This window comes from Nematostella vectensis, chromosome 1 (genome assembly GCF_932526225.1).
Source record: "Nematostella vectensis chromosome 1, jaNemVect1.1, whole genome shotgun sequence".
NCBI lineage: Eukaryota > Metazoa > Cnidaria > Anthozoa > Actiniaria > Edwardsiidae > Nematostella > Nematostella vectensis.
Window position 1 is genome coordinate 5866982 of NC_064034.1, and position 25337 is coordinate 5892318.

The 25337-nt window shown below is 39.8% G+C and overlaps 5 protein-coding genes across 7 annotated transcripts; 3 read left to right on the forward strand and 2 right to left on the reverse strand.

The window, feature by feature from the left end:
- On the reverse strand, window positions 1–1062 carry LOC116619803. Its single transcript, XM_032384985.2, has one exon. The coding sequence runs from the start codon at window positions 1060–1062 to the stop codon at window positions 1–3; it is 1062 nt and encodes a 353-aa protein (XP_032240876.2).
- Window positions 1063–1770: 708 nt separating this feature from the next.
- LOC5519138 (ER degradation-enhancing alpha-mannosidase-like protein 1) lies at window positions 1771–8081 on the reverse strand. The gene is made up of 13 exons (XM_032363885.2): window positions 7744–8081; window positions 7522–7594; window positions 6178–6281; window positions 5666–5837; window positions 5219–5402; window positions 5021–5112; window positions 4281–4363; window positions 4031–4151; window positions 3543–3713; window positions 3006–3079; window positions 2598–2694; window positions 2175–2366; window positions 1771–2088 (listed from the first exon to the last, which is right to left on the reverse strand). The coding sequence occupies exons 1-13, from the start codon at window positions 8034–8036 to the stop codon at window positions 1999–2001; spliced, it is 1746 nt and encodes a 581-aa protein (XP_032219776.2). The 5' UTR covers window positions 8037–8081; the 3' UTR covers window positions 1771–1998.
- On the forward strand, window positions 8040–9880 carry LOC125568263 (dynein light chain Tctex-type 5-A-like). The gene is made up of 3 exons (XM_048730102.1): window positions 8040–8109; window positions 8749–8955; window positions 9514–9880. Exons 1-3 carry the CDS (start codon window positions 8040–8042, stop codon window positions 9816–9818), a joined length of 582 nt encoding a protein of 193 aa, XP_048586059.1. The 3' UTR covers window positions 9819–9880.
- A 742-nt stretch (window positions 9881–10622) lies between these two features.
- Window positions 10623–12419, forward strand: LOC5519068. Its single transcript, XM_001639002.3, has 2 exons — window positions 10623–10805; window positions 10895–12419. The coding sequence occupies exons 1-2, from the start codon at window positions 10753–10755 to the stop codon at window positions 11955–11957; spliced, it is 1116 nt and encodes a 371-aa protein (XP_001639052.2). The 5' UTR covers window positions 10623–10752; the 3' UTR covers window positions 11958–12419.
- A 500-nt stretch (window positions 12420–12919) lies between these two features.
- LOC5498036 (ATP-dependent RNA helicase DED1) lies at window positions 12920–24732 on the forward strand. 3 transcript variants are annotated; one of them, XM_048723382.1, is made up of 11 exons: window positions 12922–13018; window positions 13149–13256; window positions 13341–13980; window positions 14077–14277; window positions 14541–14848; window positions 17841–18125; window positions 19104–19413; window positions 20182–20281; window positions 20546–20816; window positions 22177–22284; window positions 22848–24732. In XM_048723382.1, the coding sequence occupies exons 1-11, from the start codon at window positions 12977–12979 to the stop codon at window positions 22929–22931; spliced, it is 2457 nt and encodes an 818-aa protein (XP_048579339.1). In that variant the 5' UTR covers window positions 12922–12976; the 3' UTR covers window positions 22932–24732. The 3 variants fall into 3 exon arrangements, with proteins under 3 accessions (XP_048579334.1, XP_048579339.1, XP_048579328.1); XM_048723377.1 differs by having other exon boundaries at window positions 12920–13018; window positions 13155–13256; window positions 13341–14277; XM_048723371.1 differs by having other exon boundaries at window positions 13341–14277.
- Window positions 24733–25337: the final 605 nt, after the last annotated feature.

The window sequence follows — 25337 nt, forward strand, 5'->3', positions numbered from 1 at the left end:
TTAGCCCTCGATCACCTCTCCATTCAGACATCGTGGTAAATATGTTTGCATGAATCGGTACCACTGAGCGCATTTAGCAGGGGTTATAGTACCAGTATTGCGCTGCAAAGCTTGCAAAAGCAAACGCGTACGGAAAACTCCCAATGCAAGGCCTTGGTCTCTAGCCGCAACCCTATCTCCCATCTGGGCTTGTACTTCTGGCCTTGAGATGTCAGCTTTTATAGCCGCTTTAAGAGAGCTTATTGCCTGCTCCACAATGTTCAAAAAGGGGCTGTAGGGTGGTAGCATTTTCAGCTCTGTATTTGGCCCGAGTATGGCAGGGTTGCGATGTGGTGGCGCTCCATCGTAAATAAATATCACCATCTCGTCCGGGTCGAGGTTAAGTATAGCCTGCGTAAGAAAGTCGCTGAACCGCTGTGCGTTCATGCCACCAATAATTGCCGAGTGGAATACAAGACCATTGATTGGTGATATTGCCATTGTTACGGTAATGTTCCTCCCACGCTGCCCGCAGACCTGTCTATAGGCTCGCTCTCCTTGTCTCGCCCTCCCGTGACTTCTTGCGGTCCAGATATTGTAGCCGCATTCATCTACAAAGACCGAATGATGCACAACACCACGGTTCATGAACCAGTTGCCGTAGTCTACTCTCTTCTGTAGAACGTCAGGTCTGTTCCTTTCCGCTGGGAGGGGCCTTGCCAGCTTTACACGGAACAACATGCCATCTAGCGTTCTCGCTACCGTGCGGTCGTGAATCCTTGGTTTCAAAGGCAGTCGCCTTCTTAGTTCTTGATTGATACGGCTGAGAGTAAGAAGGCAGTTGTCGTTAATGACATCGTTTAGGCAGTCTCTCATCTCGTCATCTACTCTTACGTTATTTCTTCCACCTCGTGGTCTTTCTTCAATTCTCCCTTCTCGTATGTATCTAGCAACGATACCACGGGCTGTGGAAGGGTTGACCCCCAATGTGTCCGCCGCCAGGATATAATCTTCCTCTTCATCTTCGAATGATCGTATAATTCGCTCGCGGTGCTCAAAGGGGATTCTATTTCTTGGAGGCATTGCAACGGTACTGAACAATGGCACGAACTGTACAGTATCGCCGAACAGAAAAATCTGTACAATGTTGTCTACATTTATACCGTTATTTGTTTGGAAAGGGTTGCATAACCTTTTGTCAGAATGCGAAAGCTTATAAAATATCTAGTTTGGTAAAAGAAAAAACACTCAAATTATCTATTGTTTTATTGAAAAAAGATTTTTGGTTAATGAATGCAAAGAAGGTCTAAATGTTTGTATAATCGCACTAATTAATGTCATGTCCGTATAAATGGTTGTCTATAAATTCAATTGAATTCACTCTTTTTGTTAAAGATGTCAATAAACACTAATAAACATAAGTTAAATCCATATGACTGTCAATTCGCACATTTGTCTATAGATTTTTTGTTAATGATCGAATAAACACGCAGATTAAAGTACATTTTTCGCCTTTGAATGACGAAAGGCGCGAATGACTGTCGATCTTTGCGATTGAATGTTACTGGCGATGTAAATATCGCTAATGAAATTTGTGTTCACGCAAATGAGCGCTTTATGACGAAAATGAATGTATATTCGCGTTATTGATCGTAAATTGCCGCAATTGAATGTAGATTTCCTGGTAATGAACAGCAAAAGGTGTATTTACGCCTTCGTGATTGTTCCTGAACGACGCCACACCTGATAGATAAATCGATGGTCACCTGAGTTACTTAGACAAACACACAATTAAGCAAAATATCAATTTTATTTCATTTTACAAATAGTGTTTTTGAATAACAGTTATAAAATGCAGCATAAATATCTCAATCAAACAAAGTTTGATTATTTTCTTCCTTTTCGCTCGTGTCCCATCATTGTCTTCTGGTAATAAAGCAGGGATTACCGATGGCCCCATTGACTACTTCTGTTAATCGTTTCCATCAGTTGTCAAGCCGGCATCTCTATTGTAGTGCCTCAGTCATAGAGTCCTACTTCCCGTTCTAGCTGCAACATATACTTCACGTCGAGAGGAAGTGGCCGGTCATAGTCGTCAATACTTTCACACTGCAAATAAAAAAGCTAAGTAAATAAAAAAGTTTAGTATAGCCAAGGTCATAAGTCGTGCGAAGCTATATTAACCCTTAACGTACCCCACAGGTGTCATTTCGTTGCTTGGTAACGCGGCTTATGAGTTGACTTTTAGGGCGCGGTCGAAGTCGTCGGACAGGGCTGACATCCCAGGGTCGTTTCCTAAATCTGGTGTCCAGGCGAAAGAGGTGACCCTCAGTACTAAATATGTAGTTGGAAGCGTCCTGGTTGACGTGGTTTTCGTGATCGAAAAGCTATGAATAGCAAAGACAAACTATTAGAAAGTTGATATTTGGGAAGCATTGGTAACGATGTGATAAGAGTGCATACCAAACGGATATGCCCTCGGTAGCATAACCATGAAGGCCTTCTCCACCGTTTCAGTAACGGTTTGAGATCAGCTCAAGGCAGAACTAAATTGATCGCCCAGATCTAACGCCTGGAAAGCCGGTAATTTTCAAGACAACATGGGACAGTTTACTCACCAGGTACAGGTACTTGCACGTCTCACTCAAAAAGAAGCTTTCCATCCGATCCTCCTGGGATTTATCCAGCACATTGTGTATTGTGGCGTAGCCGCACCTGACATAAGCAATCATATATAGTGAAGAAATGGTCAAAATGGTCATGTAACAAGCGCTGATACTAGTGTCGGCTTACACATCTTTGCATTAGAGGTGTAATTTTTTAAGTTGATTTGTGCAACTTTCGCCGCAGGGCAATGTGCCGAACCTTAAAACTTGTTATCCCTTAACCAAATTGGCTAAGGGATTCCCTACTTAAAAGTGGAATTTATTGTTGGCCTCTCCCAAAACAATGCTGATGAAAGGCTCGAAACTTTTTACCAACATTACAATTACAAAAAGGGTATCTTTCAATAGAAATTTGCTTACTCTGCTCTCGCGTGCGTCTCAAGGTCCCTCAGCATTTCTCGACCGACGTGAAGATAGAACGGGTGATGGGTTGCCTGGAAAAATTAACATAATTCAAGTTATATAGCTTGTGCCAAGGATGTCAATCAACCACTCCTTTGTTACTGTTTATATCTGAAAATACAACAGTTTATTTTAAATCTACAAATGAAGTCTGATACGTTTTTGGCGATATTATTTTTAAACTATCTAGGTTACTCGCTTGAATTAGCCGATGGAAATGGATGCTTTGTGTGATTTGACACATTGAGCATATGGCGGCGTGATGGCCTTCTTTAACGATCATTATTTATCAATGCATGAAAAAGAGAATAAGGCCAAGGAAAAAAAAGAAGATAATGATTATGTTGAGGGTGAGGGAAGATAAAACCAACGACCCTAAGATGGTAATAATACTGCAGAGATGACAATTTTGGTGACTTTTTAGGATAAAAGAAAATGAGGCTGTTTATTGCTTAAACAGAGGAAGTGCTTGTAAAATATCAAACTTCGCCAAACCTGATAGAGCACATATGTCGACTCGGCCAGTTCGGGTCGCAACGGATAGAAATATACATCAGGCTGCTTCAGGTGCCAGTTAAAGCGCTCTGGAAGAGCCTGGTACTTCCTCCATATATGGTAAAATAGCGCATGCGTGCAAATGGCTTCGCTAATGTCGCCTTTCAGTACCTGTTGTAAAAAAACAAGGAAACAAGTTGGTTACTCATTTCCCTAGCATGCCCGCAACCATAATTTATGAATGGCAAAATAGATATCGTCATATTTGAAATAGGAGATGGGTCTTCAGCGGAAGTAAACGAGCAGGCATTATCTCATCCCCTCGCTCGCGTTAAACGCATCGCCCTTGCTCTCCTAAGATGGCTAAGTATTAAAAAGTTTATTTTTGCCGAAAAACCAAAGCACCTGAATAAACTCCTCGGAAAAGCCTGGTGAGCAAACGCTAAGATACACTCTATCACACAGAAGGATGGTTAATTACTATTTACCTGGACCGCTGCAAATGACGCGTGTAGCGAGTCCACCCAAGCGTTCTCAATTTTCGCGGTGTTCATATTAACGTTGACATACACAGGTGTTTCTCCAGAACCCTCCAGGCATTTTAATCGGCTGGTGAAAAACATAAAATGCACAATATCTTTGTCAGATAACCTTGTACTTGCATAATCCCTTTGGTTCCTCTGAAGTGGTACCTCTGCTACGTACTGCTATGTACTGCATCCAATAACAGATACTCACCCTTTCCTAAGATGTAAATGAAGTTGCTTGTAGATGTCATTAAACCGCTTTAAGTCTTCAACTTCCCCAAATAGAATATAGCCCTAAAACAAACTGGATTTTAGCTATATGGCAACGTTTCATGGCAAGCCAGCACATGGCTAGTACAGTGGGCGGGTACCTCTCATCTGCCCTCTTTGGAATCCTATCAAGTCCTAGGTTCACCGGAAGTGTAGTTTATAGTGTGATGGGCTCTACCGTAGCTATCAACGTTTATGCCAATAAACATGGTTGATTTAAAAATTTGAATGCTCTCCCCCTTGCTGTTTGGTTAGTAAAGTTGATCTAGTAAAAAATGCAATGAGGTGTTGTAAGTGGTTGGTAGCACTTGGTAATAGGCAAAGTAGTATGATTATAGATTTGTAAAGAGCGCTAAAAAAGATATAACAGACGTTTAGAGGCTAATGCCTCTTCATCAATGTCTAGTGGCAGCTGAAAAATTGAGCGTTTTGTTTTGTTTAACTGCGCGCGCTTCCTCTTCAATGTGGGCTGTGGTGTTCCAGGGTCCAGATTTAATCACATATACAAGCACATCTGCGACTATGTGTCCGTGTGATAGAAAGTGCTGGGCAACAGGAAGCTCGTTTCCAGAGGAGCCTGTTCTTCTGTTGGCGGTGTACTCTGAACCTTTCAGTTTCTTCGATGTCGAGCTTACCCCATACTCGACAGGTGATCAAAGTTGCCAATCATTCTTACAGTACCTTAAGCAAATACTCATAAAATGAATCTAGACCAGCGCCTAAGCCGCTCATTTTGCCAATCCATTCTTTTGTCCTCACATCTATAACATTTCCTTAAAGAGAAATAAACATTAACCACAATAGTCCTAGTTACAACTTAGCAAAAATTGTAGAATCCTTCTCTTCAATGTTTTCCCAATTAAACAAAAAAATAGTTACCAAAGAGTCCAGTAGATGCAGACCTTTGGGCCCATAACATGTTAACTGCTTTTCTTGCAAGGTTTTCAAAGGATGGGTCCCCTAGAAGCCTGCTGAGGACCCCAAATTCGAGAAGAAGAGAGCCAGCTCCCGCTAAACATGTATCTGATCTGTCTCTTAATGCTTCCCCTGAAGTTAGATTAACCTAAAAAAAGGTTAAGCACATCAGGGTTTTTGGTGAGCAGAGGTGAGTATTACTTAAAGTAAGATCCTTTATGTGGGGATGAAAGGCCATTTCTGTTTTCATTGTTTTTGTTGTTGTTGTTGTTTCTTTTGCATCAGAGGCACTGTATGAATCCCATACAAGATATTGTCTATAGTTATGGATGGACATCAGGGCATCAGGTCTTGAAAGCAAACTTACTAAGCAATTATGCAAATTTATAAACAGTACACCTCTGCACTTACTCTAGGATATGGGATGCCAGTAGGAGATTTATTAAACGCATCAACAAGCCTATTGGCAAGGTCATGTGCTAAGGTCAACAGTTCATCATCATAATCATCTGGACTCATGTCCCCAAATGGCTGTAAAGGATCCTTTATTATCATATGAGCAGACAATAATGAGCCAAGCACTCTATAAAACAAACAGAAAATAGGTGTTCTAATATAACTTTACCATTTAATAGAGTCAGGGTCTGCCAATTTAAACTATGTAGGCAAGAGCAACTTCACACACAAATTGTGATAAAGGTTAATAGCATGTAGCATCAAAACAAAATGCTTTACGAAGGACTAAGAGAAATCACCTTCAGGTGACATTCAGGTATGTAGTAGTTGGTTGTGGTTAGGAGGGAAGATGGGGTCTGGAGAGAGCTTTTCAAATCTATAAGTTATTATTTACAAACGACAAATTTAACCATTAATATTAACTAGAAGAAATAAGATGTCAGTTGGAAACAGCATACAGTGTTTACCTTATATTAGCTTCGAAGACTTGAACTGTACTCTTTCTATCAAAATGCACATTATCTATAACACGCTGAACAGCTAATTTGAATTCAGTACTATTTCCCATGACCTGCAAAGATGGTAAGTTGAAAACATTATCCTCAAAATTTTGAGTATCATACTTTTTAGCAATGCTCAGAAAACACACACTAACGAATTATGCTCAAAAAAGGTATTTATGCTGAACCAGGGGCTCATAAGTAGGGGCAATCATCTGTATCATATAAGTGTCACGGCGTTTCCCAGGATCAAGATATTTCTAGACGCGCATGCATGAACGGGCCAATAAGCTAAGGAAGAATATTTCTTTACCCATATTCCATTGGTTTTGTTTGTTTACCAAAAGAATTGCAAGCTAGAATTCAAAGTCGTAGGTAGGGTTGGATTCATATTAAAGAAGAGAGCAAAAATAGTCGAAGTACCAAATAAAGAACCTAGCTTGACTGCGCGTGCAGTTGAGCTCAGCCAAAACGTCAACACAAAGGTTGAATCTGATTGGCTCATCTGTGCGTCTAAAAAAAGCCTGATCCTAGGAAACACTGTGACACCTATATAATACCAGAATGTGGGGAAGTTGATTGCCCCTACTTATGAGTGAGCTCAACATATTTTTTTCAGACTTTCACATGCCTTTTTAACACTTTACTGACTGTAAATATTTGTTGGTATTTATTGCTATAGTTTCGCCAGCCTTTTTAAGTTTTTGTTATCTATCACTTTCCTATTTTACATTTAAGCTAAAAAAGGTGAAATGCATTATCTCTTTACACATTGCCAGTTTTACTGTGTTTGTAAAGGTCCTGAAACTAATAAATCAAAGAGCTTCAATGGAGACTTGTAGAGGGATCTTATTATAATGCTGCTTTGAGAATTGATAAGACTTTCTTGGATGATGCCTATGAGGGCTTCATCAATTAGATGATCTTAGCACCTCGCATAAATCAACAACAAGGGTTTCAAGCTTTCGGCCAAGGCTTTTACCATAAAACTGTTTCAAATAGAATAATCAAAAAAGACTTTACTTATAATTTATGCATGCAATGTATTGTTTCCAATAAGATGTATTGTATCAATTGGAAAGAATATATTAATAAAAATCTAACCAGAAAGCCCTCAGATGACGTCAGTGTTCTTTTACATATTCCTCAAGATATGTGTATATGGCATTATATACTCTATGCTTAATTATATGCTCTGAAAATAGCACCCATTTGAAACATTTTTCTGCACCCCATATATCCTTATTGCTCGAATATTTAGAAACTAATAACACATCTCTCTTTGTAAACAATGTTAAAATCGCTACTTACAGCTAGGGTTCCGAGGGCTTCCACCAGCGTCAATGAGTAATCCCCCAGGACATCATTGATGTTAATATTAGTTCTAAAAAATTAAACAAATTAGCTCAAACATAAACTCGATGCCAATGGATAGTAATTAGGAAAGAATTATCTAGCAATTTTCCACTCAAATCGAAATCACTGTTCGTTGTACCCCATTGAGCTATAATATGACATTTATATGACACATACGGATTTTTACGATCTGGTCCTCTGCCGGTACAATGTATTGGATCCAGTTCATCATGAGGAAAGGCATATCGCATGTAGCTCTCGTATCCGAAGTAGAACATACGTCTTGCATCTTCTCTTGATTTCAGCCTTTCGGATTCACTAAAATACTGATATTTACTATCAAAATCACTACGATTGCTTTGACAACTGTGAGCTGTAATTATTAATCCTAGAAAGACAAGGGAAAGCCCTAAAGTATATGGCCATTCGGGTCCCCATGTCCCCATGAGTCGTCCTTGATCTTCCACCATAAGATGTTGTTTACTTCGCGTCTGATCGATAGTTCTTTTTTGATACAACCAATCAAGATAGAAAACGTCATCAGTAATTACACAGGAGACCCACACACTCTTTGAAGTTAACAAAACAACAGGAAGCCCAAGTTTTCTGTCCGGAATTAAGGCCAAGTACATAAAGAGACATGTTTATCGTCCATCCCGCTGTTCGCATCCTTTTTCAAGGGCGCATCATGCTGTTTTTATTTTTATTGTTTGTTCCTCAGAAGTTCAAATTTCGTGCGTTAGCGGTGCCTGGGCACTGAAATCCGGTCTCAAGGCTTTTCTTACGATTTTATTCACCCGTTCGCAAGATCGCGGGGATTTTCTTTGTGAATCGTACAAATTTTAGATATAAACCAAAAAGAAAAATTAAATCAAAATAATAAATAAAAAGGGCCGCATGCTCCCTATTTTGATCTTATCAGGACGATAAACATGTTTTTATTTTCAAATCAGCATATTTATTTCAACGAGATTTGTTCGCTCATACAAACTCTGTACGCTCATACAAACTCTGTAATAAACCTACACTCGCCGTGAGCCTGGGCTACTTGTGGTTTTGAGGCTTGAAAACAAAGCGCCATAGAAAAAACTTTTGATTTGCATACCGAAATCGAACTCGCTCACGGCCTTCGCGGTAAAGCCGAAAATGTCAGACACCGAAAGACGACACTCTGCAGTTAAGGCGAAGGGTGGATTTCTATCCTTAGGTCGAGGCTTTGTAGTTCCTGGAAAACCTGGGCCTGGTCAAGAAAGATCAAGCCGAAGCCACAGTGTCGTCCAGGAATTTACAGACGAAAACCAAAATTACGGAAAACCGGGCTTGATCGATGGAAGGTGCTGGTAACGGAAAACACTTACAAGCTTGGACCCGATAACAAGTTCTCACCGGGTAAGCCAAAACAGACGAGTGTAAACTTAGACCATTTAAAAAAGAATGTAAAGGGTTTATTAGAAACGATGTACCTAATGACCATATTTTCATAAATTATTATCAAAACGCTTTTATATCCTATAGTTAAGTGTTTTACCAGAAACTAGTGAAGATATGAAAAAAAAAATATGTAACGAAATGTCCCTGATTTACGCGGGCGTCAGAATCAAAACAGCTTTCCCGCCCATTTCGATTTTTGATTCAGTTTGTTCAAATAATATACGCGATGGCTTGAAGATATGAAGTTTATTTTCTCGTTGTAAAAACAATATTTTACTTGTTCGCTGCGCTCACTCGTACAATTGTTTCCACCACTCAAAAATATATCTCCGCGCTACCGTGTAATATCCTCTATGTCTTTAGGAGGACATTTTCTCTTCCTTTTAGGGGTCTTTCCTTTTTCTAGTGAGTGGACTTCGTAGTATCGGCGTATGTGCCTGGTTTTATTACTTTTCCCTTTTTTTTTACTCCATATCATACTAAAAGCCGCATCTTTGTTTTTTTTTTCTTTTGAAGCTAAAGTGGAAGAGGTAGCACAAAGTGTTTTGCAAAAAGTGCTCGCAGAATCGGTGTACGACCCTAAAACTTGTCGAACACAAGCAATGGAGATCGGAGACGAGATTCTCAGTCAAGTCAAGGCACTCGGTTTCGATCGATACAAGATCGTTTGTTTGACAAATATCGGCAAAGTTAACGATCAGACGATACGAATCGGTAGCCGCTGCTGTTGGGACCAGAACCTAGATAACTACGCTGAGGCTGTTTACACTAATAGTACACTGTTCGCTGTCACCGCTATCTACGGAATCTATCAGGAGTGAGACCTTATTGGTACTCTCGACGACCTGTTTATTTTTTTGTAATTAAAAAAAAATTAACTTCAGCCATATCCTGGAATTTGAAATCCCCCATTCCCCAAAAGCTCTTTTCTTGGCTTTGTTTGTCCCACCTACGAATTCTGACAAGGGAAGGGGCAACTTTGTGATATGTATATTTGTGGAATAAAAGAAAAAAAGAAGATACGGTAAATAAGTGGCTTTTTTTGCCATTTTTCGACATAAACAGTAAAATTCAAATGATTAATATGATAATGTGTTGTAGTTTATTACTGATTATACATAAAAAATACAATAAAATCAAAAATCAAATTTCCTTCGCATCCTCTACGCTTCACACGTAACACTTTTTTTTATAAATAAGACGTTATATACGTACAAGATAAAACTGTTTTGGGAGAAGAAAATGTCTAACGAGAAATCTTACTGCATGGTGAACTTTAATATTTATTTTTGTTAGAAATGTGCTTGCAGCAACTTTGCCAGTGTTTACCGTAATAAGTGTAGTGCAAAAGACTTTTTACAAGACCATATGGATTTTTCGACTTCATCGCTGAAAAAACAACATCTCTTTAACTGAGATTACCATCGCAGACATAAAAAACTACCAGTGTGTCATCCGCCGTAAGCCCGAATAATCTGCGCAAAAGTTCACTTAGTACCTACCAATCGGCAGCTTGCTAAGTACTATAAGTCAATTACGCGTTGGTGATTTGGTGATATGAGTTCGATGTGTGACGGAAGTGCCTTTGGAATTTAAATTTTCACCATTCACTTAGTAACTATAGCAACGGCGGTAAGAACAAAGAGCTAAAAAGTGCACTTGGGCATCTTTACAAAGCCGTGCTAATGTTCAGGCAAAATTAAACATTTGAATATCTTGTTTCGGATTTCAGGGGAAAAAACTTCGTTAAAAATAATGGCTACTGGAACTACCAGTTCAAAACTAGAAACCGGATTGAATGGAGCTAGGTAAGTAAGAGCGAATTTATTAGTTGAGTTCAACTGTTTAAGAAGGCCACATGTAATGCATTTTCAAACGAGCCTTTCTCTTCAAACAGTGAGAGCAGTAATTCGCCGAGAGTAAAATCACCGACAAGCGCACACAAGCCGCGACAAAAAGCAACGAACTGGGGAATAGAAGAAACCAGGATTTTCCTAGAGGCATGGAAAACGTACTACGATTCGCTTGAAACCGCATCTTACTTGGGGAAAAATACGATCTGGAATAAGATATACGAGCAGTATCGCTCAGGATGCATCAGCGATGGCCTGTCTGTAAACAGAAACGTCTATCAGCTTAAAAAACGAGTTCAGAACTTGACTTATCAATATAAGCAGTTTCGGGGACCTACGGCCGCTTGCATCGACGAAGAAACGCGGGCAAGAATCAATAAAGTATTTCCATACTTCGATTTTTTTAATGATGTGATAACGGGGGAGAATCGAGTCGCAGTTCGACGAGATACCAACGGAACTAGTGAGACGAAGCTAGCGGTTTATGCTTTTGATGAGCAACTGAAGAGCGATCGGAGAGATTCAGAGCCTCGGATAGCGGTCAGGAACGATACAAGCGAGTCTGGCGAAGCGAAGCTGACAGTGTTCGCTTACGACGAAGAACCGAAAGACAAGCCTCAGCCTCGCCGACAATCTGCGCTGAACACACGCGTGTCGCCCGAGTCCGAGAGCGAAGAATCGGCTGAAAATCACAGCGAAGCGAGCGACCATCACGCAGCACAACTTGTCAACAATCGACCCGAGCAGTCCGATTCAAGTTCAGAGGAAGAGGAAACAGATCTTGTAGTCGTCGATATACCAGAGCTTCAACAACATACTGCGCCTTCACCACGAAAAAGACTCAAGCGACAAACTCATGTTGCGGTAAACAAGCGGCCAGAGCCAAAACTAACGGAATCTGTGCCGAGAAATCGCACAGAAGAGGACGGGTTTCGCATGAGTGCGTTGGAGGAAATGTGGGAGCGCAAGCTTGCGCAGGACAGAGAGCAGTTCGAGAAGCTCATGGAATTTCAGAGAGAATCACTCCAAGTGCAACAGCAGCAGACAAACGCTATAATATCAGGACTTACAAATATACTCAACACGCTAGCGAAAAATAATCGGTGAGATTATTTACGCTACTAGGTGTTCGCGGTTACCCTGTGGCTGAGAGGGGCTGAACAGAGTCGTAGTCACCGTAGAGCGTTTTTTCTTGCTTTTTTTTGGCTTTGCATGCATACATCCTTTCTTTTTTTTTCTAAAACGCTTATTTGATTAGAAATAATATAATTGTAAAATATGAAAAAAAAGTTGTAGTTGGGGTCTTAGGTTATCCATAGCCTATTCCCAGCATACTTGCTTCAAATGTGCTTCAAATACAAGAACTGTATCAGAAATTTTCCCGGGAGATCATTGGGAGATTGCAGAAAAAAATGTATAGGAAGTTTCGATTTTTTTGCCGGGAGATGAAGGCGAAAACCAGGAGAGTTGATAGGTATGTCCCAGGAGTCTTATTAACTAACCACTGTTGTCAAGAATTATATGCTGTCGCGACGAGTGGCAAATTAAAAGTTGCGTCATTACCCACAAGCCGCTAAACCAATAAAAGCCGGGAGACGAGGCTATGTCACCTTTAAGGCATAGCCCTGCTTGTTCATCCACCCCCCTCCAGGCATTCGTGAACTACGATTGTACAGGTGGCCATTTTGACAAATCGGCCCAGATCTTGATCGTAGCGTTTTAGAACCTAAGAAATCTGTCAGTGACAAATTTCTAGTGCATGTGCTCTCGCTGAAAGGAAAAAGGGCGAGTGTTTCCGCTTACCTTCCCACATTTCCGTTTCTTCATGAACTTTTCATTTCTTTGTCTCCTTGTACCTTGAATAATGTTCTACAATACGACATTTAATATATAATCCTGGTCGGGTCCTTTGCGATTTTGTTGACAATTTAAAGTAAAATTCCTTACCTTATAATCCTAATGGAGATTTCGGGCCTGTGGAGATTTGGTGCAGTGCTACATCCGGGATTCCGGAATTATAAATTTGGCGGGAATACATAATGATTATCGATCTCTTGTTCATCTTTATCGATCGAAAATCTTTCACGTGCTCACCGATCGACCAATCACACAAGTATCACTAGCTCATGCGAAGTGCTGACTTACACATCTTGCACGTTTTGCAGAAGGTAAGGTTTCCCGACTTTTCTCGAGTTTTATCACTTAGATACTCAATAGAATGTTTACGTTTTTCGTAAATGTGACCGACAAAAGATTTATATAAAGCTTCGTAGGTAGTATCTGACAAAGCTGTTGTAGTTTCAGTCGCAAAACGATCCGTTTTCCTCACTTCACCGCAGTCATCAAACAAGCATGGCTGACTGGGATGATAACTCTGGCCAAACTAACTGCTTTGGAGGCAGCTCGGTAAGTTTAGATCACAAAAACCTAAATGACACCACTTCAAAGCATGTTCCTGGCATATTTGTGAATTTTTTGTCGCATTTTTAGGGCGGTGGGTTCGGTTCTTCAATGACGAACGGATTCGGTGGTGCGTGTGGGCTAACGAATGGCGACGACTCTGGCCGACGTAAAGGCTTCGGAAGAGGCAGTCGCACCGATACATTGCCTAAATCAGACAGCAAGCCAGGCGGCGCATTCGGTGGTTCCTCTGGCGGTGGATTTGGTGGCTCATCAGGCGGTAGTTTTGGTGGCTCATCAGGCGGTAGTTTTGGTGGCTCAGGTTTCGGTTCCAAGTCAAGTGGTGGTGGTGGCTTTGGGGGAGGGGGTGGTTTTGGTGGTGGTGGCTTTGGGGGAGGGGGTGGTTTTGGTGGTGGTGGCTTCACTGGTGGAGATGATGCTGACGATGCCGGTGGAAGCGGCGGGGGCTTTGGTGGGGGAAGAAGCTTTGGTGGTGGAAGTCATGGTGGAGATGGTTGTAGGAAGTGTGGTGAATCTGGGCATTTTGCTCGTGACTGTCCCCAAGGAGGTGGAGGTGGCGGCGGTAGCAGGACATGTCACAAATGCAATGAGGAAGGGCATTTTGCTAGAGAGTGCCCAAATGCAGACAGTGGAGGAAACAAGTGTTTCAAGTGCAATGAGTCAGGACATTTTGCACGTGAATGCCCTAACTCTGGTGGAGGTGGTGGAGGTTTTGGGGGTGGCAGCAGCGGCAGCACTTGCTATAAATGTAATGAAACAGGTCATTTTGCTCGGGAATGCCCCAATGCAGAGAGTAATGGTGGAGGTTTTGGAGGTGGCAGCAGCGGCAGCACTTGCTATAAGTGTAATGAAACAGGACATTTTGCTCGGGAATGCCCCAATGCAGAGAGTAGTGGTGGTGGTTTCGGCGGTGGTGGAGGGAGCAGCGATTCAACTTGCTTCAAGTGCCAACAAACAGGTCACTTTGCCAGAGAGTGTCCTAATGAGAGTGCTGCTGGAGAGGATGGTATGTTTTGTTTACTATCATTACTTGCTCTTGTGTCAAAGACAAAGGAAAAAAAGGAAACTTAACATAGTGAGGATTTCAAATAATTTTGAAAAAAGAGTTTGAGCTCTTACAAGGCGTTTTAGTATCACTCCTCACTATTTATAAACTTGACATAGTTTGGCAAAAATTGATATTTTTCAACAGTCTGTTCCAGTTACCAGGGGAAGGGACTATAATGATAAATTTCATAGGATACCATTTGATACCATTTCCATTTCCAGGTGATAGACCAAAACCAGTCACTTATGTACCACCAACACCCACTGAGGATGAAGAGGAAATGTTCAGGTCCACTATTCAACAAGGAATCAACTTCGAGAAGTATGACCAGATTGAAGTTCTGGTCTCAGGGAACAACCCTGTTCGGCATATAAACTCCTTTGAAGAGGCAAATCTCTATGAAGCTTTCCTTAACAATGTGAGAAAAGCACAGTATAAGAAGCCAACACCAGTCCAGAAATACTCCATTCCAATAGTTATTGCCGGCAGAGATGTAATGGCTTGTGCACAGACAGGTTCAGGAAAGACCGTAAGTTTTAAAGCCATAACCTTCCATGATTAATGGAAAAAAAACAAGTACTAAGTTTGTAGTGTCTTTTGCTCACATCCTAATGTACACGATCCTAAAAAAAAAACATTTTTTTTATTACGATCACAATGTTTGGTCCCAAGCATATCAGAATATTGGAGAAATAAGTTTTTTTTATGAGAACCTTTTTAACCCTTTTACGCCCAAGTTTTTTTGACTGACGCACACAAAATGACACAAGGTCTTCAGTTTTTATAGATTTTCTCTTTTTCCTTAGAATTTCATGGGCTGACATAGTAAGAACAAATATTGCCCACATAATTATTGATCGGAATAAAGTACTGGTTTTCCAAATATTGTATTGCAACAATTTTTATAAGCAGGCAAAGACAAACTTTTTTGAAATTAGCGCAATTTAAGTGCGTGCTCGTCATTTGTTAGTTCCAGTTGATGCATGTTTTCAGATAAACTACATCAAATTAACTTCAAAGATTCAGAGTTAACTCTTTAGGGAAGCATATCCAAGTATTATACATAGCTATTTTTCAGGTTTAAGCGAGCTGGTTGTGATAGTCATGTCAGCACCGTTTTTACACAATACAGGATCAACATGCGGCAATAAAAGAACGGCTTGCATGGTCATTTCATTTCTAAATTTTAGCGGCTTTATTTTATTGATTGAACAAAACTCAACTGTACATTTTTGCTCATGATTGACTAATTGCCATAATCTGTGAATAAATCAAGTATAGCACAACAATACGAGGATTTGAGAACATCATCGAGCGGAACGAGTGGGGACTATTGAACGTCCCCACGTTGGTATTGTGAAGAATTTTCTGCATTGTTGTTCAGATGCGGCCAAAATAGGCTTGCAAGAAAGTATTATTTGCTGCTATTGGTTTTGCAATATCCAACTGGACGAGAAACAAGTCTTTTTCACTCAAATATTTACGAATTGTTGGCAATAGTCCGATGCCATGAGTTCTTACAAAAGTACCGAGATGGTGGCGGAATTTATTTACCGCTAGTTCCTGCATCGTTCGCTGTTGCTCTCAAACCACTCAGAATCTTTCTCTTCGTTTCCTTTTTGCCATTTAGAAGCGCCTCAGGTTGACAAGAAATTCAATCAATTCAGAATTATGAAAATATAAAAAAAAAACAAAGTTCAAAGTTATTATTTTGATGATTCTTCGGTCCGATGAATGGAGCAGCTTCTTGTTCCTCAATGGCAGTACCAGTTCTGTACCAAAGTTGGTCTTTGGGTCGCAAAATACCAACATTTTTCTGCTAGAAATTAGCACACGGCCATCAATGTTTACAGATTGTGAATCTGTCTCTCCCAGGCCTTTAAACTCTTTTAAATCGCTATCAAAATCACCCAAAATATCATGAGTCAAGTCCATGTTCTAAAGGCAAGGTCCGTGGTCGTAGGATTGATTTCAAACGCACGAAAAAGTTTTAACTTTGGATAAAAATTTCATGACAAACGGTTCGTTGTACTGACTTGAGCTGTAAGAGAGAAACATGCAGAATTTCATGCTCTATCGATTCCATGTGTTAGGTTTCCATATAAGGCAGTCCTTTTGTCTTTTTGTCCAATGACAAAGAGGCATACAGCAAAATACGGAAAATTCCGTATCTAGGCGTGAAAGGGTTAAAAGAACTTACCCAGATGGCAGCGAAATATTGTTTTGTTTACATAATAAAAACAATTTTTTTGTTTAACCCATTCGCTCCTATACTGCCCTGAAACGGCCTGCGGAAAAACCCTGATATTTCCCTATACGGCCCTGTACCGGCCGGCTTTCGCGCGCGCAAGAAAAACTCCCCTCCCCGGCGAGTAAAGCTTTTGAAAATTCAGCTTTAGTGTGACAAAGAATTGACCAATCAAATGAGCTCCTTTGCACATCTCCTAGCAACCAAACAATAGAACCACGCCTTGTAGTGAAATCACTTGTCTCACGCGCCCGCCATGAATTCTTGGAGACCCGATAGCACTTGAAAATCACAATATTTCCATTATTTTCTCACTTTTAAGGCTTGGTAAAGGAAGATAATTACAAATCCTGACATGATAGCTCTAGAGAGGATAATTACAGCCCATGAGAGGATCATTTTGTAAATAAAAATGATGGAAACAGTGCCTCTAGTCTGTTGAGAATGAATTATCTAACCGCTAAAAGTCTGCTGTATGGATAAAGGCTTCTTATTTTCGTGAAAAGATCTGTATAATGATATTTATTCTAGCTAAATCAGGCTGGGGTGAATTTAAAAATTTGACCATGTGCGAATTTACATGGTTGCTTTCCTCTCAAAATACTTTGAAACCGTAAAACTCTGATTCATAAAATGTCTTTGTTTTACCAAGTCTTGAAATCTTATCTGTGGAATAAACTTGTGAAATGTAATCATAGATACTGTGAGTACATTTATTTAAAATATTGTATTGATTTGTGTATTTATTAAAGAAGAATTTTGTCAAAAGAAGTTGTGTTTTGTTTCTTTGTGTTCACTAAATTGAACAAATTTGAATAGACTTGATAAATAATAGTCTAGTTTTTTATATTTTCCTAGTTGTTTACAGATTAATTTGTACACCATCAGATTCCTCATCTTTTCCTGAATAGGATGCACTATTTGCTTTTATGTTATATTGTCTCGCAATTAACTGCGCATATGTGTTTTGCTTTCTGCTCAAAGGAATTTGCAAAATTTTTGAAAGCTCCCAGGGAGAGGGTGAATTGCAGGAAACGAATGGGTTAATTATCTTATTTTCCAGTACCTTTCAATACTACAGTATTGCATTGATGTCTAACTTTACCTATAATAATGCAATCTAATTTGCTGCTTTTGTTTTTAGAAGAGTTCACACAAAAAATAATCTGTTTATTTGTGCACCATGTTCATGATACTCCACACAGTCACACAGCCGTACAACACTTTGGGTATTTGCTTCGTGACTTCGAAGATATTTCTGATTATGTTTCAGGCTGCCTTCTTGCTCCCAGTTATGACATCAATGATGAATGCCGGGCTGACCAGCTCTTCCTTCAGTGAGACACAGACACCCCAGGCAATGTGTATAGCTCCAACCCGAGAACTGGCCAATCAGATCTACCTAGAGGCTCGAAAGTTTGCCCATGGGACCATGCTGCGTCCAGTTGTGTGCTATGGGGGTGTTTCTGTATCCCACCAGCTGAGACAGCTGCAGAGTGGTTGCAATTTGCTGGTCGGCACTCCAGGACGCTTGACTGATTTTATTGAGAAAGGAAAGGTAATTTCCTTTAACTGCACATTGATTAAGCTACGTTTTTCAATAATGTTGTACTCTATACTGATAGCTATTTTTTAATCATCTATAAATGAGCATCCATATTTCAAACCAGTGCTCTGTCTACGCTCATTACCATATTTCCCAGCATGTAATGCGCATCTACATATAATCTGCACCCCAATTTTCAAAGCCTTTTTTTTAAAAAAATAGAAAATTCATGTTTAATACGCACCATAATAGAAAAAACAAGGATAAGAAACAGCCAAAAAAAAAAGTATCAAGATGATATAAATGTTCTCATTCACAATTCGTTCATTTTATTTATACATAAGTAAGGTAAATGCTTTTCTTACATCTGAAATTGATAATCACTTTGAACCTCTTAGGCAAAAGCAGCGCATGTTAGCAGAACTGTAAAGCTGTTATTCTTATCGCTGTACATTTTTATTTTCACATGGAACATCGAAATGCGAGCTTGTGTTCAATCACAACAATTACCGCCATTTTGGACAAGGTGCAAAAGACTGTGTCAAGTAAATTCCAACATGGCGGACAACAAGAAAATCGCAAAGGAAGCATAAATAATTGCTGTCATTCTGGCAGATTTGAGCTTATTTTCTTACAAAACACATGATGAGGAAATAAAGATATTCTTCATTTGTAATACCTTTTACTGTGTCATTTTGTGACTATTTCTCACCTGCAATGGGATCGCCACATTAGTCTTTTTGATTTCTGCTTTTAAAAAAATATATAAACTTCCCAAAAAAATTCTCAACCTTTATTTATCTTCTTTTTTTTTTTTTTACTAGAATTAGGCTATGAGATAGACTTAACATATGCCGTAGTTACATATGCTGAGGTTTCCGGTCACCGTTACACAAAATTTTAACCTCAGCCAATTACCGAACATAGGTTGGAAGCACTAGTCTAATCATGGCAATAATTGACTGCTTCTCTTCTTCTCTTTTTACCTAGGTTTCCTTGAAGGGTCTCCAATTCCTGATTTTGGATGAAGCAGACCGTATGCTGGACATGGGCTTTGAACCTGCCATTCGAAGGATTGTAGAATCTATGGGCATGCCAGATAAGTCTGAACGTCAGACACTTATGTTCAGTGCTACATTTCCTGAGGAGATCCAGAGATTAGCAGGAGACTTCCTCAATGATTACTTGTTCTTGACAGTTGGTCGAGTTGGTGGCACCACCTCGGACATTGAACAGACTGTGATAGAGGTCACAGATAATGAAAAGAGAGACAGGTTAACTCAGATCCTTGGAGATGCAGGTTGGTTGCAGAAAAAGTTCCTGTTTAAAAATATTTTTTAGCCTATTTGCTTTTATAGCTAATAATACGTTTTAAAATAAGAGAGTTTAAAAAGAAAATTCTGAGGTCAGATTTTTGTAACTCTTAGATGTGTACAGGCCCACAAATGACCCCCAAAAAAGCACAGGATAGTAGGCCCGCAAATGACCCCCAAAAAACAATATAGCTGGCCCAAAAATGATCCCGTATCAATTTACGAAATGGGATGCGGAATGTAGAATCTAGAACTGTAAAAGAATTTTAAATGGACAGAAATTATACATTTTAATTTTTCGAGTGAAAATACAAAGCAATACACAGCGCAAGAACTTTTTTCTTACATCCTGTTATCCCAAAGAAAACAAGTAAAAAGCCCTTAAGGAACAATTATCTTAAAATACTGCGAATTTGTGTGAGGTTTCATATTTCGCTTTTATCAAATATATGTGATCCACGGAGTCAGAAAAAAAAGGCAATATAGAAGTTTATTTGTAAGCAAGTGTTTATGATCATAATACTTTCTTGTTGTAAGCTTATTGGATTTAATTATGATGTGAATTACGTTAATTGTTATGGGATCATTTGCAGGCATGTTTGGTTGTTGTTTTTGGGGGGTCATTCGCCGTTCTACAGTGTGCTTTTTGAGGGGTTATTTGGGGGCCGGGATCATTTGCTGGCCGGGGATCATGTGTGGGCCTGTGTAGATACCCAGATTTCAATTTTGTAAAGTACCTTTCATTTCATTTTCAGGCACAGACCGAACTCTTGTGTTTGTGGAGTCAAAAAGATCAGCTGATTTCTTGGCCATTTTCCTGTCGGGAGAGGGCTTTCCTACTACAAGCATTCATGGGTAAGTATTGTAAAAAGCCTTGACAAAGAATAATATACATTTTAGAAAATCTGGTTTTTAATTTTACATTTATTTTGCACATTATCCACCATTTTGTAATTGTGCTCCACAATAGTTAGAAATGCAAAATCTGTTATGAATGCTAGCAGTCTTTTGTTAATGTCACCACCTTTATATAATATAGAAAATGTTGCTTGGTATGTAAGAAAGAAACTGCATAATACTATACTTTGTAGAATTTTCAAGACTTATTTCCATTTGCAGTGACCGTCTACAGCAAGAACGCGAAGAGGCACTCGATGATTTCCGCAAAGGCCGTTGCCCTGTCCTTATTGCAACAAATGTTGCAGCTCGTGGACTGGATATTGATGATGTAAAACATGTAATCAACTTCGACTTGCCATCTGATATTGATGAATATGTCCACCGGATTGGTAGGACAGGACGTATTGGTAACAAGGGAAAGGCAACTACCTTCTTCTTGCGAGGAAGAGATGATAAGGTGGCACGTGGCTTGGTCAAGGTGCTTTCAGAGGTGAGCTTTGCGTGCCTTCATAGCATTTTGAAAGCAGGTGTTTTTGTTTGGGGGAATTCGAGAGAGGATCTGTGGAGCACAATTTGCTATGATTTGCATTTCTTTGACTTACTTGGCTAGTCTCGGTGTGTGCTAGGACCTTGAGGGCATAAGCCACTGTTGCTAATTTTAAACCAAACAAATTAGCCGCATTGATGGAGAATTAGCCACAACCAAGAAGCTATAGGGAACAATTGAATCAAAATACCTTATTTTGGTCTCTTTAATTTAGCAACATTTAAGCCCTGCGAAATCATATTCCTACAAACTTTAATATTGCAAAATTCAATACCCTTTCCATTTTTTGTTTCCCTTTTTTAACGACCAATACCAAGACAATTAAGAACTTATTATTCTTATGTAACTGTAGTCTCACAGGATCGATGTATGTTAATGTGTTAGAAAATAGCATCAAGCGCAATATGATATCTACAGGTTTTTTTTTGTTGTTGTTGTAATATTTAATAAAATTATTGGAAAATGCGTTTTTGGGAAATTGAAAATGAAATCGCTTGCGAAATATGCCAATCCTTTATTTGCGAAATTAGGTGCCCGCAAAAAATAGTAATAATATGGTAACAAATAGTAACTGTAGTAACTAGCACGGAGCTAGTACAGCTCATGGCAATCAAGTAGCAAAAAGGACTTTAAAAAACACACCCTTCGCAATCCTTTCTATTTTATAGCAATAAGGCAAAGACAAGCTCTTATTTCAAGTATTTTATTTAGCTAGAGATCAAGCTTGAGATCAAGTTCTTTAGCATCCCTGATGCTAAAGAACTAAGCATCCCTGAACTTTAGCATCCCTGAAAAGCAGGCTGGTTATACATAATGGCTAGTACTACATGGTATGTTCATGTACACTCAAAACATGGGTGAGCAAATCAACAATCCGGTTTCCATTATTTTAGATATGAAGTATTGCCTCAAGATAATCTTAAATTTGTCTGACATTGCCTTTGACTGCAATGAGATTTACAAACTGACTTTCATCTAGGTAATAAATAATCCACTGGGAGCCCAAATTAAATTTTACCTTACTCGAGCATGAGTAACTATGAAAAAAAGGATTTATTAAGGATAAATTTAAGGCATGGAAATTCTCAGCATAAACAGTTCTAGGGAATCGACTGAGAATCTAAAAAATAACATTTTTTTTTTTTAAACAGGATTGATTGATATGGGAGCAGCATACTCGGAAAGAGACAAGTTGTGTTCAGGGGATAGTACCAGTAAAGACTGATGCTACAAACTTGACAGGATGAAAAACTAGGACTATTATGATATTCACTCTGTTTTCTTGTGTTTTGGTTCCCCTTAGGCCAACCAAGAGGTTCCTGAGTGGCTGGAGGAGATAGCAGAAGGTGCTATTGGCACAGACTATGGCCCAGCAGGAGGCCGCTTTGGCTCAAGAGATACAAGACAGCAGGTATGTGAGAACTTATTCAAAACTAAGCACATATCAATATGACTTGTCAGGCTTGTAGGGGTTGAGTCCTGAATGCTAGCATAATTAGTACAGATTTATGCTTTCTATCATTCAAATGTAAAATTAGGATTGTTTGAATTCAAAATTTGCTGCCTTATTCGTGATAAGTTAACTAATAAACATTTTAAATAAGGTTGAATTTGAGAATCCTTGTGTCATAACCAGCAGTGAATCGTGGGTAACGTTAATGGCTGGATTCTTGTATCTCAAAGCCATGAGAATGTAAACAGGCAAATAAACATAAATTCTAAGGGATTTTAAACCTCGATTTGTTTTAATTTACGGCCTATTTGTTCATTTATCTGATGCCCATGAAGCACTATGGGCTAGGAAACATGAATTCTCTTGAGTGCACGCTCATCTGAAATAGGTTTCTGCAAGGGATGTTCTTTAATCGATGGAGGCAGTGTGTTGTTAGAGTTTATGCCCCCCTCCCAAGTGTGACATAAGAATAACTATATAAAATTTTATCCTTCTGATTTGGCCTATGTTTTTTTTTCCAGTATGGGAGAAACCGAGGCGGAGATGATGCCTTTGAGAGCACGGCGCCCATCTCAGCAGGTGGTGGAGATGATGACTGGGAATAGCTGCCATTCTGACTCACCAAGAAGAAGTTTATGTTGAAATAGTTTTACCATTTTACCAGTCCAAGGAGATATTTAATACTTCGGAACTGCACATATCGTTAATTAATTCGCTTGCTAAAATGGGGCTTGTATTTGCTTAAAGCTCAGCTTTAGAGAATTGATCGTACGAAACAGATTGACTTCCGTGTCATCGTTGTGTTAAAGCTCAAGCTTTAGAGAATTGATCATATGAAACAGTCCGTTGTGTTTGAAAAAAAAAGGCCAGAGAACTGTGCTGTTGTGTGTATGAAGAGATCACCAAAAGCTCACATCACGAAGCTACAGTACAGCTGTTATAGCTTGTTGTTGGGGTTACAAATACCGACCTGGCTGCTTCGGATATTTCAATTTCTGTTTAAACCACATGGTCAAGTCAGGGTGTCCTGATAGCCTCTGGTAACCTAGCGATTGCGATTCCTAGGTGTGCTGAGGTGTGAAGGAATAGATATATCTTGGCTTGTACTGATGAAGACATAAGTGAATTGACAGTTGTGTGGTGGTTTAGACCCTGTTTTGGTTGAAATTACTGTACAATCAACACAAACAAGACTTTCCATGGTGGTAATCTGCGCATTACTATACAGTCGACATATGTACGAAGACTCTCCTTGGCTGTAATCTGCACATTAGGAGTCAATGGCCATAGCACGAGTGATCACTCCTGATATAGAGGAACGGTAACAGAAAAACAAAAACTTAGCATGTTGATAAAGCGGGTTGAAGGGAACCAAGTGTATTTTGTAATGATTGACAACCCAGAGAAGACTAGCACTGAGCCAATGGCAGAGGGGCTACCAACAAAACCATGTTGGCTCAAGAAGACTAGCACTGAGCCAATGGCAAGAGGGGCTACCAACAAAACCATGTTGGCTCAAGAAGACTAGCATTGGGCCAATGGCAGAGGGGCTACCAACAAAACCATGTTGGCTCAAGAAGACTAGCACTGAGCCAATGTAAGAGGGGCTACCAACAAAACCATGTTGGCTCAAGAAGACTAGCACTGAGCCAATGGCAGAGGGGCTACCAACAAAACCATGTTGGCTCAAGAAGACTAGCACTGAGCCAATGGCAAGAGGGGCTACCAACAAAACCATGTTGGCCCAAGAAGACTAGCGGCAGAGAAGCCTAGCAAGACCTGTTGAAATGTCTGCGCAGAAGACAACCAAGCACACAACAATCTGCCTTATGCAAGGCTAAAATCTGGGGCCTGGTCCAGGATGGTGGCCCCAGTGACAATTTCCATATATAGTCCCTGAACTAGGGGACTTTTGTGTTGTAACCAATGTCATACACCGTATGGTCGTTTGTGTTTGGCATAAGATCAACATGGCATGGCTGATATTCGATCCTCCTGACACTCCTGTTTAACCACACATTTACGTATCTAATACTTCTGGTTTAGTTCAGGAAATGTATCTTAAAAATCTCTTCGATTAATGCAGTACTTGGGCTAACCAGTTCACTTGCAAATTTCAATTATCTGATTTGATTGCAATTCAAATCGGGCAAGATTGAGAGTTGTTCATTCAGAAGTGGAAGGGTTAATTCAGGCACACGCTGCTTTGGATCTGGATTTATGGTGAATGTATGGAGATGCTATTGTTTGGTACACATGCTTCAGGATTTGTAGGTAACGCGCATTAATACTAAATCCAAGGCTTGGTAGATAGCTTAAACATAGTTCACTGATCTCTTGGCCTAGTGATCAACACAGTGAAAGCAATCAGTTGGCACGATCTTAAAATAAAGTTTATTCAATTTAGTTATTTGTCTCCATTTGTCTTTCTCAAACAAACTCGAGATCTAATTTGCGATTCCATTAAATGTTCGCAACCTTCCCCTCGCAAAGACTTTACGAGGGAATCGTAAATTCCACAGGGTTTAGGATCCAAGAGACCATGATATAAAAGAACGAATCCCCGTGGCCCATGATGCCGTCCATAAAAGCTATTTTTAGATTGCGCGAGCTTGTCAATCATAGCATTCATATATGGCTCTTCGCGCCATATTTGGTTATGGGCACCTCGCGAACTAGTACATTTTCACAATTTTGTTTCCCTCTGCACTTCTTTGACTTCGTTTGCTACCTGTTTTTATCCTTTTAGCTGCTTCTCATAGCTCATGATTACAGTGCTACTCGTAGGGTGGTGTCCTGGTATCTGTTAACCCTTTCACTCCTGGGTACTTTTAAGCAACATTGTAAGAAAAACAGACTGCAAACAGAAACCTCCCACCTATTTCAAGTCCAACACTACCAGCTAAGCTGCCGCTGACCCAAGACGGTATGCCTTGAAGTTTCCAACAATGCACTGCGGTGCCTTTTCTTTCTGGCGACGGCACTGCTACAGCCTGTTGCTTACACAACAG

Bases quoted from the DNA above. Each gene is read 5' to 3' on its own strand.
- LOC116619803 (XM_032384985.2), bottom strand. From the start codon at position 1,062: ATGCCTCCAAGAAATAGAATCCCCTTTGAGCACCGCGAGCGAATTATA.
- LOC5519138 (XM_032363885.2), bottom strand. From the start codon at position 8,036: ATGGTGGAAGATCAAGGACGACTCATGGGGACATGGGGACCCGAATGG. The intron at 5,113-5,218 runs GTAACTATTTTT...TTTCTCTTTAAG, and splicing joins TGCATCTACTGGACTCTTTG to GAAATGTTATAGATGTGAGG. The intron at 3,714-4,030 runs GTAAATAGTAAT...TTTTTACAACAG, and splicing joins CGTCATTTGCAGCGGTCCAG to GTACTGAAAGGCGACATTAG.
- LOC125568263 (XM_048730102.1), top strand. From the start codon at position 8,040: ATGTTGTTTACTTCGCGTCTGATCGATAGTTCTTTTTTGATACAACCA. The intron at 8,110-8,748 runs GTAATTACACAG...TCTGCAGTTAAG, and splicing joins CAAGATAGAAAACGTCATCA to GCGAAGGGTGGATTTCTATC. The intron at 8,956-9,513 runs GTAAGCCAAAAC...TTTCTTTTGAAG, and splicing joins CGATAACAAGTTCTCACCGG to CTAAAGTGGAAGAGGTAGCA.
- LOC5519068 (XM_001639002.3), top strand. From the start codon at position 10,753: ATGGCTACTGGAACTACCAGTTCAAAACTAGAAACCGGATTGAATGGA. The intron at 10,806-10,894 runs GTAAGTAAGAGC...CTCTTCAAACAG, and splicing joins ACCGGATTGAATGGAGCTAG to TGAGAGCAGTAATTCGCCGA.
- LOC5498036 (XM_048723371.1), top strand. From the start codon at position 12,977: ATGCGAAGTGCTGACTTACACATCTTGCACGTTTTGCAGAAG. The intron at 14,849-17,840 runs GTAAGTTTTAAA...ATTATGTTTCAG, and splicing joins AGACAGGTTCAGGAAAGACC to GCTGCCTTCTTGCTCCCAGT. The intron at 19,414-20,181 runs GTTGGTTGCAGA...TTTCATTTTCAG, and splicing joins TCAGATCCTTGGAGATGCAG to GCACAGACCGAACTCTTGTG.